At 45.0% G+C, this 20433-nt stretch overlaps 1 protein-coding gene across 1 annotated transcript in view; it reads right to left on the bottom strand.

Moving 5' to 3' along the window:
• csmd2 (CUB and Sushi multiple domains 2) overlaps positions 1-20433 on the bottom strand; it is a gene marked incomplete at its 5' end in the record, with an annotated part of 223670 nt that overhangs the window by 8471 nt on the left and 194766 nt on the right. Inside the window, 13 exons of the mRNA XM_071515056.1 lie at positions 1474-1647; positions 1899-2072; positions 2762-2941; positions 5910-6086; positions 8975-9157; positions 10426-10599; positions 11448-11636; positions 14953-15126; positions 15334-15507; positions 15656-15829; positions 16160-16354; positions 16814-16999; positions 18470-18658. Coding sequence (XP_071371157.1) covers positions 1474-1647; positions 1899-2072; positions 2762-2941; positions 5910-6086; positions 8975-9157; positions 10426-10599; positions 11448-11636; positions 14953-15126; positions 15334-15507; positions 15656-15829; positions 16160-16354; positions 16814-16999; positions 18470-18658 — 2343 coding nt within the window. The remainder of the gene's footprint in view (positions 1-1473; positions 1648-1898; positions 2073-2761; positions 2942-5909; positions 6087-8974; positions 9158-10425; positions 10600-11447; positions 11637-14952; positions 15127-15333; positions 15508-15655; positions 15830-16159; positions 16355-16813; positions 17000-18469; positions 18659-20433) is intronic.

The raw sequence follows: 20433 nt of genomic DNA on the forward strand, positions 1-20433 counted from the left end.
TCTATGATAACTATTCTTCTCATGTGAAACTTTTAAAAGCAAGTCCCATTTGATATGCATGTCACCCAGGAGAAACATACACCATGTCACCTTAGACTCACTGTATGGAATACTATATCTTTCACAGGTATGTGCAGGTGAAATACTGACTGAAGGAGTGAAGGCCATAAATGAATACATGCAGACAACCCTGTACACATACACACTCACACATACACACAAACACACACACAGACATAAATCCTACAAAGTCACTCATTAGTAAGCCAGTGTGTGATCTGAAACAGCTCTGTATCCCTGCTCAGTGCAGCTTACAACACAATGACAAGCTCTTGGGCCTTATCAGTACACACACCCTGTTAATCAATTACCAAAAGTCTGCAGCCAAGGCTGTATTTCATTACATTATCACCCAGTGAGACAAATGCATTGTGTTGATCCATTAAAAGCTAACTGTAAAGTATGTAGGCTGCTGCACTTCAGAGTAAGTCAGTAGGTCATTTTTTCACACACTACAGCCTACAACATGTTAGGACAATCAAAGTAGCATCAAAATTGTAATCACCACATTATAAATGCACATTCACAGTGCATACAGTACATATTCACCAGCTGCATTACATCCCAGTTCCTCAGGCTATGGGCCAGGCCCAAAATGGGTCACAGGCTTATCACTGGTGGGTCCCCAAATGACAAGAAAATTAATATACTTTCATGAGCTTGAGTCTCAGGGCGACACTGAATTTCTCATTTGGGTCTGAGGCAGAAAAAGTTCAAGAACTCCACAAATTACATCATTTGAAAGGGGGTTCACTCAGTCTCAGTGCAAAGTCATCATCAAATATAATACTTGAGCAAGAAGCCACATGAAGCCAGTCTTTATAGTGATTTTAGAGCAGCTAAGAGGCGTTGTTGCACATTGTGAAGCGGAGTCTCTGTAAAGCATTGCATCAAGAGGCTTATTGCGTTTAGAAAAGAGCAGTACAGAGAACATAAATGTACAAGTCTTTTATTTTTAATCGTAATAATTCAATTTCACAAGTTAATAGCAATATGGTTTTTGAACACAAGCCAAACAAAGTGGTTGGTAAAGCAGTAGTGGTATGAGTGGTGATTTTCAGTGAATGCATTCATGTTTAAATTAACTGTGTATTGTACTGTTGTATATGCATTGTGACTGGAGGCGAGGACTTCCATGAGTGCTTATAATGAATGGACAGGCAAGGATGTTTACTGCTTAGCAACGGGAAACAACATTTTTGGTGGCAAAGGGCCAACATGTAATTATCAAATGAAAATGTAAAGCTTGTATATTTGCTTAATGTTTGATACTATTGTCAAAATAGTATCAAATATGTATAAAAAGCAATACCATACTCAAGGTCGTGTGCTTGGTTGTAGGAACGAGGCCACAGGCCAAGCCCACCAGGGCAAAATATCTGAAGAGCATCCTAGTCCCATATGGTAGCTCACCTATGCAGGAGGGCTGCGTGCCGCTCCAGGTGCCGTCGTATTGGCAGTATCTCCTGGTAGAGCCGACCAGGACTAGGGGTGGGTAGCAGGAGAAGGAGACGGAGGAGAGGTAGGTGAAGCCTCGGTCCTCCCTCCTCCCTTGGGCCGGGATCCCCGGGTCACCGCAGAACACAGCTGCAAAGAAAAGGAAGAGAAGAATGGAGGAAAGAGAGAAACAGGGAGACGCAAGAGATAAATTGAGAGCCACAAACCGCGTTGGATTTAGATTGGATTTTGATTTGATATTTCGCAGCGGGCGGGATACACAGGGTGAGGAGCGGCTCTGAATGTCACACAAGAGTCATGCATACTTGGGTGAAACAACACATCGGGGAGAAATCAATGAGATGTAATGTAATTGCGCGTTCCAGCATGGTGCCACTTACGGAAGCACTGCGGCTTCTCTCCGCTCCAGTTGCCCATGCCCTGGCAGGTTAACACGGTGGGCAGGGAGAGCTGGTAACCTTGGTTGCAGGAGTAGCTGATGCTGGAGCCCCAGGTGAAGTCTGTACCCACCACCTGTCCATTAGGGATGGCGGGTGGTGGGGCGCACACGATCGCTGTGAGGAGACGGAGAGGCATGGGAAAGTTAAGTTAGATCTTGTCTTGCTCTTTGACTCACTATATGGTTTGCCATGTATAGTAATGAAACTAGTAGTGTAACATATTGCAATTTCAATTTCAGAGATGATATTACAGTTGCCATTCATCACCCCTCTCTAAATATCACATATTGAAGTTGAATTATTCAAAAACTATATCCCATCCTGACATCAGTGCTATTTTATGACACTGATCATTAACATACAAGCTGAGTGATCATGATTTTGAAGGAATGAGAGGGTGAAACTTCCAATATACAAATTACTTCTCCCAGGGAGTAATAAGTAATTAATTTTTAAACATGTAATAGTAGTAATATCTTACTTTTTTCATTAACAAGTCCAAGACTTGTAAAGGCAGACCTGGTCACTGTTAAAATCAATCTGAACAATGTTTGGGCAAATCTGAAGAAGTACTTTAAAATGCATGAAATTTCATGGAATCAAAGCTTCAAAATAATGAAGTAAAGCAAAATGATAGTTCAGAAATTGTGTCAGGCATGTAAGAGGCCAAGTGAATAATTTTGCAACAGATATAATTCCATCCATTCTTCATCCTTCCTTCCTCCATTACTCCCTTCCTGCAGTCTAAGCAATCTGTCTATATTCATCTCATTGCCATATGTTCTTTCACTGTGCCAGTATACCTTTACACTGCGGTTTGGTGCTGTTCCAGGTGCGGTCCTTGGTGCAGACGAGTGTGGAGGCTCGGTCGGCGTCCATGGTGAAGCCGGGAGAACACTGGAAACTGACTGTGCGGTTGTAGGTGAAATCATTCGCCACCCTCACGCCGTTGGCTGGCACCCCTGGGTCACCACAGTTGATTACTGCGGAAAGAGAGCAAAACAGTGAGAAAAACACGGAAAGGTGGGAGTTGAACAATAAGGGGATTGGGAGACGAAGGCGGACATAGTGGGAGAGAAGAAAGTATGTTTTTTGTGTGAGACAGAGGAACAGAAATAAATAAATCAAAAGGACAGGGATGAGAGAAATCATGCATTTAAACAGCCCAATTAATTGCATCACTGTTGATACAATTTGCTACCTCATCATGTCTAAGCCATATTATTTGATGATTTAATTTGCTTAGCGTTTGATTGTATTTGGTAAAGCGGGAAATCAATATCACACACTTAGGATGAAATACAAGCAAGTAAACAAACTATTTAAAATGGCACACTGGATGGGGCTTCAGAGTTAATGAACTGTTCTACACACCGTGCCCACTTCCCCAAAGCAGTTCACCTCACAAACAAAACCTAACAATCTAGAAAGCCACATGGTTCCCCGCATCTAAACAGGCAATAAGCACTTCAGTCATGGACTACCACTGTTGGATGACACATTTACACTGTATATGCATAAAGAAAATCAGATCTTATTGACTGGGGATATTAACTGACAGACTCTTCACAATCGCCCACAGTATGACTAAATGTGCTGTGGCTGATAGCGCTGTCCTTGTACTTTGATTCTCTGCAGCTTAGAGCTTTTGGGATGCAGAGAGCCTAAATTGTGAGGAGGGTATCCCGCAACAGCAGCTCCCTAAAGCCCAACATGAATCGCAGTTCTTATTGCTTATTTTCTTTCTGACAATGCGGACATACTTTTACCTCTTGGGGGAAAAACTGAGAGAGTGAGTAACAAGAGCAAGAATTCCACTGTGTGACTCAGCAACAACAAAGCTCAATTCTCTGACTTAAATGTCTAAGAGGGAGAATCCAGGACACAGCAGGACAGCTAGCACCAAGACGCCTAGGAAGAAAAGGCATTATTAAATGCCTCGGACTAACTTTCCAGCAAAATTCCCGGTAGAGTGAGGAAACTGGGCCTCCTGGAGGTGTAGTGTCTCCCCTTGACTGAGCGAGCACTTATATTTCCCACTGGGATGGGGAAACTGTGCCGCCTGGAGCCAAAATGTCTATCTAGGACTGTCTACCCTCTAACGATACCTACTGGATGGATATACTGTGCCTCTAGGACACATAATGCCTCCTCTTGCATAGTGATTTTCTTAGATTACCACTGGTGAAACAGGTCACAAAATTCAGTTTGGTAGGTACCAGAGTTGTAGGGTCATGGTTTGGTATGTGTTAAGTGCAAAATAAAATGCAGTTCCTGGGGACCAATTAGCCTTCTCATATATTTGGTAGGATACATTTGGGTACTGTTCAAGGATGCTGGGGGAGAAACCTTCTGTTGACCATTGTCACTGTATTTTCTGTATTTTCACTGTTTTTTGTATTATCACTGTTTTTTTATCTGTATAGATATAATATACAGTATATATATTACTTTCCAATTTTACAATCTAATCTAATCTAATCTAATCTGATCTAATTTAAAATTATATAGATCCAATGGAGTATATATGTTAACTCAGAAGTTTGGGGAGAGTTGAAAATTCCTGATTAATTTACACAGAAAACAGTTAACTGTAGATGTCAGTTTCCATTGAGCTTCATATCAGTTTAGCTAACGTTATCTTTTCCAGCTCTAAAAAAGAATAAATCCTCTGACATATTCAGGAGATCCCAAGCTCCATTCATCTGACTAAACCTCATACAGACGTGAGGTCACAGAATCATTATTTTCAGTAGCACATCAGTCAGTGTTCATTATACATGACAATTTGACCAGTCACTAATTTCACCAGTCACCAGTTAGCAAACATGACACATCTGGCAAGTAATTAAGCTTTTAGCCTGCACTTTTTTCAAATCACTAGCCATCAATAAACTGAAGGGGCTGTACCTGAGGGCTTGTCATGTACCCTTCCACTCCTATAGATTACCCAGTTCTGAAAGCCATAATGCTGCTGCTTAGTTGCTGCTTAGTCTGAGGAAACTGGGTCTCTTTGAGCCAGAATTGCTCCATGTGACCTCTATTTGCTGCAGGGTCTCTTGGTTCTCCACAGCAGCCGTGTGTCTATTGTAAGACATGATGATAAAGGGCTGTCAGTCAGGCCTATGCCCTTTGAGTGGACCGCAACACAACTCACTTTCCTCCTACTAAGCTGGGGAACATGCTGTGATCCACATGGGTCATTCACCACATGTAATAGCAGGGAATGGGACCTCATTAACAACCTTTTACTTCAAAAAAAAAAAAGTTATTTCTGTTCTAAGAAAGTAGATGTTGCACTGAGTTTTGAAAAAGCAGATTTTTTTCAAAAAAAAACAAGTGAAAATATCTGCCAAACTTATTTCAAGAATTTTCTTTATTCAAATGACATCATCTTGAATAAAGTCACACTGTTTAAGATAAATAGAAATAGAAAGATAGATAGATAGAAAATTCTCGAAATTGTTGGTTGTGTGGCGATGGAAAAAAGGGAAATCTTATCATCCCATTGGCAGGTTGTTTTGTGGAAAAATAAGATTTTAAAACTGAATATGAGATTAAATGTTAAGACTGAAATTTTTTGCAGCGTTGATCCCAACAAGGATCATAGAGAAGTCAAGCCCGCATCCGAGTATTACCTCTGACTCCCATACTAAGCCTGGAGAAGTACTACTGCAGAGCATTGGAAAAGGTTACTGGATATCTCACAATATATGCGCTCTGTTGGGGTCGAAAGGATTCGCAGAACTGCAAGCCATTATCGATTACAGCAACAGCGCTGCTGTAATACACAGAGCGGGGAGGCCAGCGCAGACAACTCAGAAATATGTATCAGCTAAGGAAAGGGAAAAGTCTCTTCAGCTGGAACGTGTTTTACATGATGTTTCACATATACATGGATGAATAGATGAGTAATCCAGATACACTCAGGTCCTCTGTGAGAGTAATTACCTGAGCACTCAGGCATGTTGCCGGTCCAGGTCCCGTTAACGGTACAGTGTCGGGTGAGCAGGCCAGTAGAGTAGTAGCCCTCCCGGCAAGAGTATGTGATGGACCGGGAAAACGTCAGTCCGTCATGGATCAGGATCTGGGCATTTCGTGGAGTTCCAGGATTTCCACAGGAAATCACTGAGAGAGATAGAGAGACAGAGAGAGAGAGACAGAGAGAGAGAGAGAGAGGGAAACAGGAAGGAATTAGGGAATATTCACTTAGAGATTAAATGCTAAAATTCTAAGTGGTCAGAGGTGAAAGAGTAAGTGTGTGTGTGTGTGTGTGTGTGTGTGCGCACGTGTGTGTGTGTGCGTGTAGAGGGGTGATGTGACTCAGTGCAACTGCAGGCTTTCCTTCATCTGGGCATTTCTGGACAGATCAGAGATGGAAGTCTGAATTATAGATGAGAAACTCTCCTCACCCTAACTCTGTTCCTCTTACTCCTTTTTTTCCATCCACTTATCTGTCTGTATGTATGTCCATCTATCTATGTAACCTACCCACCTACCTACCTACCTACCTAAATGACTCATTTGACACATTAATTTCTGCTTTAGTTTTCTTAAAAGACTACTTCATACCTCTTACTATGATGCATAGTGTCAATGCATTTCATTAAGATTTATTAAGATTATTATTTAAGATGAGGTGGATTTACGCTCGACTACATTCCTGTTTATCACCCCATCACTTGTCTAATACTCCATTACAAAGCGTCTACCTCTCAAACAATTCCTCCATCATGTCCCCCTCTACTTCCTCTCTCTGTCCCCTGCACCCAGCCACCCCCCACACCATCTTCCCCAGCTCCCAACTTCATAAGTAACTCTCTGCTTTGATGGACATATCCTTTGCTCAGCTAATCCCCTGGTGTCTGTCCGGTGGACGGTGATGGCTCTGTTCATTACAGTCTCCAGCTTGCCCCGGGCCCTCACCGCCCCTCGGGCATCGCCCCCCCTCTGTAATGACCAGATGTGGCCTGGCCCTTGAAGTCTGTGCCAACCGAGAACAGGTGGGCAACCTCAGCCAGTGGGCACACCGCACACCAAGAGAGGGAATGAGAGAGAGAGAGTGAAGAAAGGGAAGGAGGTGGTGGTGGTGAGGGGGGGAGGGGTTAAGGATGGAGTGAAGAGCAAAGGTGAAGTAAAAAAGAGCGGGGGATGGGTGAAGAAGGTTCTGGAAGTAATACAGCATATGCAAGGATAAGGGAAGCCACAAAAGGCCGCATGGCCATGGAGACGAAGAGAAGAGCAGGGAAATAGAGGATGAGAGATGGGAGATACAATGCGACTGAGGATGGCTCAACTTGCTGCTGAGTAACTGCTGCTAATTGCTGCTATGATGGTGTCAAACTGCAATCAAGTATTATACTCGGCCTGAGTGACAGTTAAATGGCCACTGGCGGGAGATCTTGTCCACCCACAGGAAGTGATGTATCAAAACTTGAAAGAGAAAAATACAAACTGTCTCCAGAACAGCAGTGAGCAGCGCTCCGTCCAGAGAAAGCTGGACTCACCAGTGTTAGATCTTTTGCCTCTCTCGTCCCTTTGGTATCCGCTGGTATAAAGTGATCACAAACCATCGGGGTTGGTAAACATGAGCGTGTTGTGTGCAATTTATTGTATTACCATATTTCTGGGTATTGAAGTCAAATAATTCAAATCAACCTCCCATTCAGTTGCACCAGACCTTCACCTCTTAACCTCTGGCTGAGCTCAACCTGAACAAATGTCCTCTGTCTGCTTTACTTTTTTCTAATCCTCTCTCTTGACTCCCTCTTCCCTGACTGCATGTATGAGCTGTTCTCTAAAGTAGCAATAGAAGGATTGTACTTCATAGTGCTCGCATTGTTTGTAAAGTCTTTGTCCTGTCTCTGCAATAATAATGGATAGCGCAGGACCACGAGACCGCAATCGATTGTTTTTCTGTTCGCACATACACACTCTGGGAATCTGCTTTTTCAGGTGTTGGCAGCAGAATAGCCGCCGATGGTGCAGAAGGGCAAAGAACAAAAGCCTTGCGGTGTTTAATCAATGGAGAAAACATTCTCTATTATGCTGCCCACTATCTCTTGCTCAATCTCTCCTTTTTACTCCTTTACAAACACACACACACACACACACACACACCCCCACGGACATGCACACAGACTTTCATCTCTGCCATGTCCAGATGAAGCTCAGATGAAGGAAAGTCTGCAATTCTACATGTGCACACAATCTCTCACTCTGTCTCTTTTTCTCTCTCACACACTTTGAAGTACAGTAGGCCCAGTTAAAAAGCCTCTCTGTGGTCTTGTGGTACCACCCGCCAGACCACTTACAGCCCCATGTATATTTCATTGTTTAGGAGAGACAGAACAAGGAGGGAAAGAAAGGGGAAGAAGAGAGGAGGATAAAGGCCTCTTTTCATGGCCAAATCACAAACAAGGCTCTGATCAGCATTTTTCCCCTCTTTCTTTCTCTCTCCACCTCTCCACGTTTTTGTTCCTCCTGTGCGCCACCTCCCTCTCCTCCCCCTCCCTCCTTCCCTCTGTCAGCTGGACTGTGCAGCTGTGTATGAGTGGAATAATGAGAGAATCAAGGACGAGTAGCCGATTAGCAGAGAAGAAAAGTAGAAAGTCAGGGAGAAGTAGTCAATTGACAGAGCAACTGATCTTATTTCTCCCTGTAGAAATTTTGCCATAGAACATATCAGTAGGCCATTGTGTGTGCAAATGTGCATGTGTGTGCAATTTCTTCATATGCAAAATTTAGCTAGATAAGAAAGAAGTGGTAGGCCATCATGTTTGGGTGTGTGTGCATATGTGTATGCAGTTTCTTTACATACATAATTTTGCCAGGGAAGAAAAAAGAGCAAAGCGGTTGGTTATTTTGCTTGTGTGTGTATGTGTGTGTGTTATTTTCTTAGAGTAGACATTTGCCAGAGAAAAACAAAGATGTAGGCTTTTGCATGCATGAGTGAAGGTGTGTGTGTGTGTGTGTGTGTGTGTGTGTGTGTGTATGTATATAAATGCTTCCCTTACCGTGACACTCGGGCTGGGTGCCCAGCCAGGTGCTGTTAGTCAGGCAGGTTCTCTCTGGCGAACCCCTCAGCATGTAGCCGGGCTCGCAGCTGAACCGGACCACGCTGCCCACTGTGAACTCTTCCCCCAGACGGATACCGTGCACCGGAACGCCCGGATCACCGCACAGCCCCGCTGACTCGCCTGGAAACACACACACACACACACACACAAACACAAATGGTAAAATAAATGCGTCAAACGTAGCGAGCAAACATGTTTTAGGATATGAGACTATTGCTCATGTGGAGAGTAACACACATTAGAACCATACTGCTCACATGAGTGACATTTTCATATTGGAACACATTAATAAACGAAGGAAGGATAGGAAAATCATATTGCCCTCCCTCCTTAAGGAGTGATTGGTTTTCCAAATACATTATGTTTCATTATATTTATGTGTTCAGCATGCAGAAAATGTGCAAGGCGATGTGATTTTTCATCTCACTGAGTCACACATATATTTTGTGCTTTGCTCCATAATTCCACGTAGCCCATTTAAAACAATCACAAAACATTTAGTGCTACTGTGTATTGCTCTCTGCTCCTGGTTTTACAGGGCTCTGGTCAACATCGCTTTAACAGTGCATAGCTCAGAAAGAGAGGGAAATCTGTATGAAAAGGTTGCGTTTATTGTCCGTTGAGAGAACGCCAGCAATCTCCAGGATATATGAATGTCATGAATTGTGACATTAAACTGTCAGCATGCTTTTTTATTATCAGTTGGCCTGTGTGTGTCTGCATGAGTTTGTGTGTTTCTGTCACTGTCGATGTTTGTGTATGTTTCTGTCACATTTTTGTGGATGTGAATGTATTTGTGCACAGGCATTTGCCTGTGTGGACGCCCCCATGGCCTTGAGTGTGTGTGAGCGTACGAGGAGCCCTGAAGCGCAACGCAGCAGGGGGAGGAGGAGGACGGGGGCCAACGTCTTTATAGTGCTTTATAACCCGGGCTGAGGCGTGGGCGTCCCTGTTCCTCAGTCTAATATGAGCAGATTAAAGCAGCTTTATGGAGGACACTGTCTTCGCCCTTGAGGCCTCTAGTGCAGACACACAGCTCCGTCTTTGGTCCACCTACTGAGCTCACCGCCTACTAACAGCCACCCCCAAAGCTCTTTATTTGTTGGCCTGGCATTACGGAGGCATCCGTGTGACCGGGGGATTATTTTACATCAGAATTAATCGAGTATTAGAGGCAGGAGGGTGGGAAGAGGTTGAGAAAATGGGCTACCAGCACACAGCTCCAAATTTTAATGATCTGATGCCCCCCGTTCCAATCTATTCATTTAAGGTGATCTTGAACATAAAGTTAGCACTGTCCTTCATAAAGCAGGGTTATTTGGAGTTTCATAGAAGGCGTCGTTCCGAACAGGCGGTCGGCCGGTCAATGCGGGAACAGTTTTCCATACCGGAGCAGTGTGGTAGCGAGCCGCTCCACTGGCCGTCCAGCTGGCACATGCGCGTTGTGTTGCCGACGACGGTGCGCTGGCCAATGCAGCTGAAGCGGATGACCGAGCCCACCGTCCGGCGGTCGCCCGAGATCTGGGCGTACGGCGGCATGCTGGGGCGGTCGCACAGCACCACTGTCCAATCAGAGCGGAGGAGGGAGAGAAAGAGACCAATGAGCAAGGCCAATGAGGAGGAAGGGATCAATGTACCAACATAAGCAACAGTTTCCTGCCTCATGAATTCAGAAAAACAATACAGTATAATGCCTGTCATTTTAGTGTTGGGTGGTAATGCATTATTCAGCAATGCATTAGAGTAATATAATTACTTTTCCCAATAACGAGTGGTGTAACAAATTGCTAGTTCAATTTCAGTAGTAATATTACAGTTACTAGTCCAAAAAATAAATCTTCTCTTCTATTGTCAGCCCCCCAAATATCAGACTGAAGTTGAATTATCCAAAAACTGCATCCAGCACTTTCCCCTGATTTGTTTTCCTCAGAATTAGTTGTCGTCTTCTCACACTGAGCTAGTTCAGATTAGAAATATAAAAAACAATCTGCTCTCTTCGAATGGAAGCAAACCCCACTCCTTTGATTTTATCAAGCAACAGAATGACAAGAACATTGGATATCAACGCTATTTGGTTCCCCTGATCATTCACACAGGAGCGGTAATTGTCATCACACCGCCGAGGTAATTGTGTTATGCCAATTTACGAAGGCAAGAAAGGATGCAATCGGCAATTTTGGGGCTGTAACGGAAAAGTAACACCCCCAGTCGTGTAACAAATGACTGCTCCCAGGGAATTATGCGATAATATTACTTTTGAAACCTGTAACGAGTAATGGTTTAATTCTCAACAACACTGCATTCAAATCCCTATACCTGTCTAGACGTTCATTCACCATTGCTTTTTCACTGCATAATTAACACTGAAAATCATGCAGCGCCACTGACAGCCAAGCGCTGTGGTACTCACGCAGGCACTTGGGCAGGGAGCGGTCCCAGGTACCGTCCCCCTGACAGGAGATGGAGCTGGTGCCCAGCAGGTAGTAGCCTGGGTTACAGCGGTACGACACGGTGGTCTGGAAGCTGTAGCGATGCGGCCCGCTGGGCAGTACCTGCCTGATGCTGTTCTCGACATGGCCCGGCTCTGTACAGTTCACGACTGGAGAGGGGGGGTGGGAGAGAGAATGACAGAGAGATAGAGAGTTACATATCCATATTTTTGGAGGTGCAACCATACTGCTCACATTACCCCACAACTCTGCTGGTTATGCACACATATGTCCTGCTGTATATGACTCATTCCAAAACACACTTCCCCACAGCGACTAAGCCCATTCATTTTTCCTCACTCATTTCCTCTCTCTGTCCAGCCCTTTCCTCATCTGCCGCTGCCACCCACCCACCATCCATCCATTCACCCCAATCCAAATGAAGTAGGAGGCAGACTCTGGAAACAAACATTTGCTTCATTAGGAAGCCAGTCTCCTGCTGGCCTCCACGGTGCAGAGATAGTGATGGATGGAGAGCTCACAGGAGAAGAGGCACCGTGTCAGTTTAGCACCAGATGGAGGGAGCTGGGGAAGGCGAGGATGAGGGATGAGCGAAGAGAGAGGGACAGAGAGGGGGGTGAGGTTGACAGCGAGAGAGGAAGAGGCCCTGATGGTGCAATATATATTAAAATTCATGACATAATGTTATCGGTGAGCCTTTCAGCAAAGTGTCCCAGGCTATGGGATGCTTTCTTGAGCATCTCAACTCCAACGTACACACCAAAACCTGACTGCATTACTTCAGCATAGCAGGTCTACAGTGAGCAACAACTCCTCCAAAATTCCTGTGTAGTCTATACTGGGAAACACAACTAAATGTGTACAGTGATGCCAAAACACTAATGGGTTGCAGAACAGTGTCTAGGAGTGCCCACGCAGCCATTATGCCCCTGTTTGCCTTGCCAGTCTCGCCCCCATGTGCGCGCCTTCTCCACAGCCAAAATGAACCCATTGTATGCTAATGTGTCTAAAAGCTTTCTCATTTTCATGCTCCCAAGCTGGCCAGCACGGCTAAATCACCCCCCAAATACCTATTATAATGTATTCCTTCCAGTAGAGCGCTGACCCGTGGTGCCATCATTTACAACTTGCCGCATAATAACACTACAAAGCGTATTTGAAGCGGCGGAGCTGCTTCAGCACGAGATTTTCCAAGCCCAGAATTGAGCTTTGAATAAATGTAGCGGGCCGACGTCGGCTCAAAAGCGAACCAACAGTCGACTCCGACAACTGACCTCCTGGCAAATTTTTTGAAAAAATTTGGAGTGGCCTAGTGGGCTGTGAGAGGAAGGGGAAAGGATGAAAGGGGAAAGAAGAATAAAGAGAGAGGAGAAGAAGGGCCGGGGTAATTCATCTCTGTTCCCCTCAGGAGCGGGGGACCCCAGCCACCCTTCTCCTCTTGGCTTCCTGCCAAACATCGCCCATGTAGGTGGTGTGTCAAAGTGTGCTTTTTTTCCTGTTCTGTTTCGCCTGTCCGTGAAAGACAAATAAACACCCGCACACACACACACACACACACGCACACACATACAACGATTCTTTCCAAAGAAGGCGGTGTTGCGGCGGTGTTGCTGTGACACAAATTGGTGATGATTAGAGAGGGAGAGGAGACTGGCTGGGCCGCCGGTGCTCTCCTGCTCCCTGCATTATTGATGGAGTAGTGCAGACTCCTGTAGTTAAGATCTGGACCCTGGATATCATTAGCTTTGTCTGACCGACTCCTGCCCCGCCCTTCCCTCTGCGTGCCACTCTCCCACCCCTCCTTTTCATCCCTTCATCTATCTAGCCGCTACCCTCTGTCCGTCTTGAAGCTGAAGGAAGGCCCTAAATGGAGAGCTGGCGGTCAGTAAAGTGCAACGCGGCGACGCAAAAGACGAGAAGCAAGGTGGGGAGGAGTGCGCGGAGAGGGGAAGTTGGAGGGGAAACACGATGATGACTAAGGCTGAGGTGAGATGGATGAAGCGGATGTTGGCGCAGCACTTCGTTTTAACACTGAGAGGGTAAATGCAGGTTTATGAAAGGCAGACAGGAGAGCACGCACCGCCGAATATGACTTGAATGCCGTAATTAAGGTGATAAATCTGATTGACAAAAAGACCCCTAAGCTGCTTATGTCTCCGCATCAACAGTGAGGATAATGTGCTATCAAAACAGACACCCACACCCACCCCCACACACACACACAGGCACACACACACACTCTAAGACACTCAGACAAAATGCATCTCAGAGTCAGTGTCTGCATGGAAACAAGGCCAATGCTAATATGATGTCACTGCTGGAGCGGAGAGATTTAAGGCATGTGTCTGGGAGAAAATCTCGCCTGCTTATGCATGCAGCAGCCGAATGCACTTCTCTCTCTTTTTTATCAACTGGAGAAGGATATCTCGGAGACTTTTAACCTCCTCATCCCTTCATAAATGTCTAAAAAAAAAGGCCAAATCCTTCCTTTCTCTCCTCATTTAAAACAAACTCATAAGTCAATCCGTCATTGGTTCTGTCACTGCCTTGTGACAGAGGGCCCCGACCTCGCCAGCAGCCCTTTTCTGTGCCTGTCACAAAGCCCTCAGTTAGCGGGGACTTAGAGACAGACATGGGTGCCCAGATCCGTCGCCTGTCTGGGAAAATACGAACGCTGCCAAATTAAAAGTCCTCGCCTCCCTCTTTCAAAGCAGAGCGGGCTAATTCTCATTCCAAGATAAAAACAGGATACGGGTCTCAAAAGGCCGCTGTCTCTCACACAGGCTCAAGGACCCGGCGATTGCTTTTGGCTCCCTCTCCTTGGTTATTTAACCGAGTTTGTCTCCCTGACAGACAGGTGAGCCTTGGGGTGTAATCGAGGTAGCTAGGCTAGGAGGAAATAGCGCCACATGTAAATATTATCCGGAACCTTCACGGGCCCTGCGGTTGAGACCGTGGTAATTAAATCATCCGGGCATCTCTTTGCTTTTTCATTTCAATTTCCCCTAATATACGCCATTTAAACTCTTTCTCCCTCCGGATGTCTCTGCGCTTCATCTCCGCTCACTCTGTGATTGGGGTCATCTGTTGTCGTTAAGGATGTGACCTTGCACAATACGATAGGCAGCATAACGCCTACACACACAAATGGAAGAGAATACAAAAGTACATGGAGACGAGCTCACCTTTTCACAATGTCCTCACTCTGTGCATAAGGTATGTACTACGCTAGCACAATCTGTGGTTTGTTTTTTGCTCTGATGATTCACACAATATGATACACCTGATTAACAATGCAACAGTTGCAGTCCCTCGCCCATACACAGCTCAGATCTAGATGTGATCACAACACGTTCCCCATAAACGTATACACATAGATGGATATACAGACAGATATGGAATCACATGTGCACCCCAACTGATATGCATGTGCATCCACCCACACACATACACACACGCACTTACTTTTACACTTGGGGAGGGCGTTGCTCCACTGGCCGTTGGACTGGCAGGAAGATTTGACAGCCCCCTGTAGAACGTATCCGGTATTGCAGACAAAGCGCACGGCATCATTCAGGTTGAACTGGGTTCCCTGGGTCACACCAAAGGTAGGGTTGCCAGGGTGACCACATGTGATGGCTGTGGATGTCAGAAAAAAAGATAACAGTTACTTAGATGTGCAGCGAGGGTCAATGGATTCTAAAGATCTAATATTAAACCCATGAAAAACAAGACCTGGGGCTATAGAATCAAAATCTAACCTCTGCTAAGTTGACCAGTTTACAAGTCCATCCATAACTGTAAAAATCCAAAGCTTTGGCATTAATGTTCTCTGTGGGTACTTACGGACACAGACGGGGGTGCGTCCTGACCAGCGGTGATCCTGTTCACAGATTCGCACCGACACGCCAATGAGACGAAATCCTGGGTTACATTGGTACACCACGCTACCTCGGTAGTTATAGTTCTCCCCAATGATCTGACCATTCACTATGGGCTCAGGGGTGCCGCAATGGCCAGCTACGGACGAGTGAGGGAGAGAGAGACAAGCTTAGACTTTTGGATCAGTGTAAAGAGGCGTTATTCAATTTCATTCATGTTTTGAAGTAGTTTTTTGAACAGTTTTGAACCCATTTTATTGTGTTGTTTTTGGATACGGGGATCTCACCTAGACACTGGACCTGTGTTCCACTCCAAAGCCCGTTGGACATACACTCTCGGACCCGCGAGCCCACCAAAGTATATCCTGTGTTGCAGGAGAAAATGGCTGTTGCTCCGTACACAGTCAGTGTTCCAATCTTGTTGCCGTTTGGTGGAGTCCCAAGGTCCCCACAGGAGATGACTGAAATGAGGAAACAATATTGTATATTATAACCCCAAATTGACAAAGTTTGATCAACAATAAAACACCTCATTTGTTTTGTTTGGATAATGACTTTGTTTGGTTGTCATTCACTTTATTTTGGTTGAAATGTTTGCACCTGTTTTGTAAGGTAATTTTCCTTCCTAATATCACAATTTGACTGAACGTAGATAAGACTTATTTGGGTGGATTAACATTTTTTATGCCTGACAAATTACTTTTACTGGCAGTGTTTTTCCAGTGCATTAGTGCAAATGAGGCTGTTAACAGGAGGAAAACTGCACCATGGGATGTGTAGCTCACACTCACTGTCACAGGCTGGGCGAGGATCCGGGTAGTTCCAGCTGCTGTTGGCCTGGCAGCGGATGACCCTTTGACCCCTGTAGTAATATCCCGGGTCACATATCAGCATCATAATAGCGTCATATTGGTTTTGGGTTCCATAGATCAGCCTCCATCTCCCATGATCCACGGCAGAGTGGCCGATGTCAGGGCAAGTCACCGCTGCAAAGTCAGAGGTTAAACCAACAGCATTAGATGCCACAGTCAACTATCTAGATGAGTTATTATGCATTTAGATATACTTTATGCATTTCACCATTTCGAGTGTTTAATTCTGATACACATGTTGCAATAATATTGGAAAGCTTGATTCCTGAATAAGTTCCTGAAGTAATACTGTATGTGACACCAACTTCGCAGTGAGTTGAACAGTAATCTGGTTTAGCTGCCTGTGGCCACACATCCCCGACTATGTGTGCAGGGGATTTATCACTGCAAGTATGAAAACTGAGTTTTAATCTGAAATGATCCTACAGGAACAGTCTGAACTGAAAGTACCACAGCTTTTAAAACTTCTGAAATTCCAAAATCTATGCGGGTATGTAAACATAGATCTGTATAATGTTTTTTCTCTGTTGAAAATGAGTAGCTGAACAAACTGACAGTAACAGAAATACTCACGTATGCATCTGGGCGGGGCCTCAATGGGGCTCCACCTCCCAGATTCCTGACAGACCACCGAGGTGGTGAGGGGTCCGGCCAGCCGGAAGCCGGGGTTACACTGGTACATCGCCCTGGCTCCCAAAGTGAAGTCCTGCCCCACAATACTGCCGTTGACTGGAGGCACCGGCATCCCACAGGACATGACTGGTGTGGGAAAGAGGGATATTGCAAGAAGATAAGACAGAGCGGGTAGAGGCGTTGCATTTGTTTTTTTTGTTTTTTTTCTTTTCATCCACATGAGATTGAGCACATCTGGATTAGGGCAGGTGTGGAAAGGCTCATTTCACCCCGAGGCAAACCAGCACAGAAAGCACAGGCAGCAAAGTGTTTTACAATAACCATCTTTGTATGCACAGCGCCGAGCTCACAATAGGCTCCCTGTACAAATGCACTCCCAGAGCCGGCATCATTGTGCAGTAAACATTAGCTAGGGCCCCCCCATCTGCACAATGGTAAACACTCCAGTCTGGAGAGAGCGCGTGCAATTCATAGTGGAGATTACACCTGCTGTAGACTTGACCAGGCACTGAATGGCTGCCCCGCTGCTCTCAGTTTCCACCTGAGCTGATGTTGTTAATACAGCCTGTGGAGCTTTCAGATTTCATGGTAAAAATCTAAACACAAGCAGAGGGAGAAGCTGAAAAAAAAAGTCATTGGAAAATTGAAAATCAATTAACACAATTTTAACTGCACAATGGCATCACCGTCTCACGTAATCTAAAATAATGATTTTTGTAAGTTTTTTTTCCACAAAAGCACTTTTAAATTATAGTCAGTTCACCTTATTCTCAGTGCCTTTTTTTTAATCTATTCTTAGATCATAATACTTTAAAACTTTTATAATGTCATGCAGTTGACAGTGGGTAACTGCAATTTTTATTCATGTGGAATTATGCAATTACCATAGATCTTTTCAAACAAAAATGAGCATTGGGAGAACTGCATGAATGTGAAAATAGCACACGATATTGACACATCAAACAATTCAGTTCGGGTCATTGAAATACCATTAATATAATGTATCGTTATCTCCAAAGCAATTCCTGAGGAACACTGAAGTGAGCTTCCTTGGAGCACGCCCAAGGCTCAGAGGCTATTGCTGTTGGCACACTGTCAGTTGAAATCACCCTTTGATCCACGGCAAAAGGATTCAGATATATTTTTGCAATCAACTCAAATAAGAATGACTGCCGTTAGAAAATACACTCACTGCAAAAAAATATACATCTTAACAAGTCAATTAGTCTAGCAGTGAGTCTTAAAATCGTATTGTTACAATTGTTTCCAATGATGTGTCCTACTTTTGGGAATTCGAGAAAATAAGTCACTTGATTCAAGACGATTATTGAAACAAGTTGACAAGTTGCAATGCAAAAAGTTGAAATTATTTCACCCCAAATAATTTCACCTGGCAGATTTGTTTCACTTGTTTTCACTTTTTATGCAAATGCATGAACCGAAAGCAGCTGTAAAATATTCAAATTCCTTTCTAGTGAGTGGGTGGGAGTGGGATCCTTCTCCAAGCACCTGGGTCATGTTTCTGTGTCCGTGTTTTCTTAACAATTCCACCTCCCCGTCATCCCACATGGCCCTTGGCTACAGGTGGGCGCTCACCTTGGCAAAGTGGCACTGGTGCATTCCACTGGTAGATCCCCTGTGGGGTCCGGGTGCAGGTGGCGCTGCTCTGGCCAATGAGCCGGAAGCCCTGATCACAGCTGAAACGCAGGGCGCTGCCCAGCTTAGTGCCTGTCAGACTGTGCACCGTGCCATTTACCGGGTTGTTTGGAGGGCTGCAGTAGGCCGCTGTGAAAACATAAAAAACAGCTAAAAATACGAATAAACATACATTATAATTTAGCGGGACAAGCATAAAAACACGATAATGACGCAAGATGATGCAAGTTGTTGTTTGAGGAGGTGAGCGATTAATGCGCCTTTAATAGCGTCTGAGCCCCCAGATCTCCTTCGCATCTGTCTTCTACGCCTGGCGTGGTGAAGAGGGATGAGTATTAATGCAAGGCACTACACTGCAATATCTTTAAGGCAAAAACTGCAAACTAGAGACAAGGGAAATTGATTAAAGGAAACTAAATGTTCTGCAAAGCGGAAACAGGAGCTCGTCGGCGGCAACAGGGGGAGATCATAAAAGTGATGGATACACAATAAAAGGAACAATGTATCTGTTTTTGTTTGTTGGCTAAATAGGTGGCTGCAATAATCATACATCATCCCAAGTGGTGCCAGCAACAGGTCTGTGGTTTCCAGAGAATGAAAAACTGCGGCTGAATTGCATTCTGCACAAAGATCACGCAATAACGTGGCGTCAGCACACACACACACACACACACACCTGCAGATGGATAAGGGGGTTTCTTTGGGGAAAGTGAGAACACTCATTGTGAAAAGATTTAAGATAGCACCCTGGTGCAACGGCACAGGGCTGCGTGACGTGGCAAGTGGCGCTGAGTGTGGGGGGAGATTAGGATGGAAGTGGACCAAGGACACAAAAAAAAGCCTATCATCCATTACGCTTAATCGCTATGACCACATTACATCTCTATAAAAATGCAAATTCCGGCTCAAACCACCCGCATCCGGCAATGAAAATTCCCTCTCTTTCGAGTCACTGGGAATTTTTAGCACCATGCAGACGATCAGATAAGACTCCCTTACGGTATAAAAAGTTACAGCCGTGTTAACCGTGTGATATATATTCAGCATTTATGAGATGTTGCTGTCGCGCACAAATTGTTCCGGTGAGGCAGAGAATGTGAGACTTTTCATGTGCGCCGACGGACCATTTTGTGGCACCGAACGAGATGTTAGATAAGGGAGAGCGAACGTGGAGTTTAACACTTAGATCCACTAAGTAAGACATGAGATACATGCCTTAGCAGGAACAAGACTTGACTGTTGCTCGGGGCTTCGCTAATTCTGGGGAAGTGTTCAACTCGCGTTTGAAGGGCAGGAAGTCGTCTAGACAACCACCAAGGGATTAATTCCCGTTACTGTCCTCCTTGATGGCCATGAGGGTAACGATAGAGTGCACGCAATCCCAATGTTTATACCCAGTGATATTTAATACGCAGCCGCAGCTATGTTCCTTGGCAAGGTCTACTCCTGTCAGTCATCGTGACTGGCGGCTCCTGAGCCACCCTTGAGCTCTAGCTCAATGCTTCACCTCTATCTGCGTCTAACTCATTTGCCCCTCTCTCTTTATTCCCCGCTCTGTCTCTCCCTCTGCCAGTTACAGCGTACGGCTTGTCCTGCCGCAATCAGCCCTCCAGCTCAGAGAAATCAGATCTACATGGGCAGGTGACTGGATTGGAATGGATATTAGACACGGAGGTTGAGAGGGAGGGAGGGAAAGGGAGAGAGCGAGAGAGAGAGAGAGGGACATTCAGACAGAAAGAGACAGTAAGACAGTGACAGACGGGCAGACAGTGAGTTGATTGAGGTTGAAAGGATGGAAGAGATGAATGCATCTAAATGAGGTGAGGGAAAGGCATGAGAGAAATAGGGGTGAAAACAACAAGTCCAGGAGCCATAGATGAAGAGAAAGAATTGAAAACTGAGAA

The sequence above is a fragment of the Centroberyx affinis genome, unplaced genomic scaffold (genome assembly GCF_046629955.1).
Source record: "Centroberyx affinis isolate AG114_WGS23_722 - 3 ecotype Tasmania unplaced genomic scaffold, CSIRO-AGI_Caff_v1 ptg000299l_1, whole genome shotgun sequence".
NCBI lineage: Eukaryota > Metazoa > Chordata > Actinopteri > Beryciformes > Berycidae > Centroberyx > Centroberyx affinis.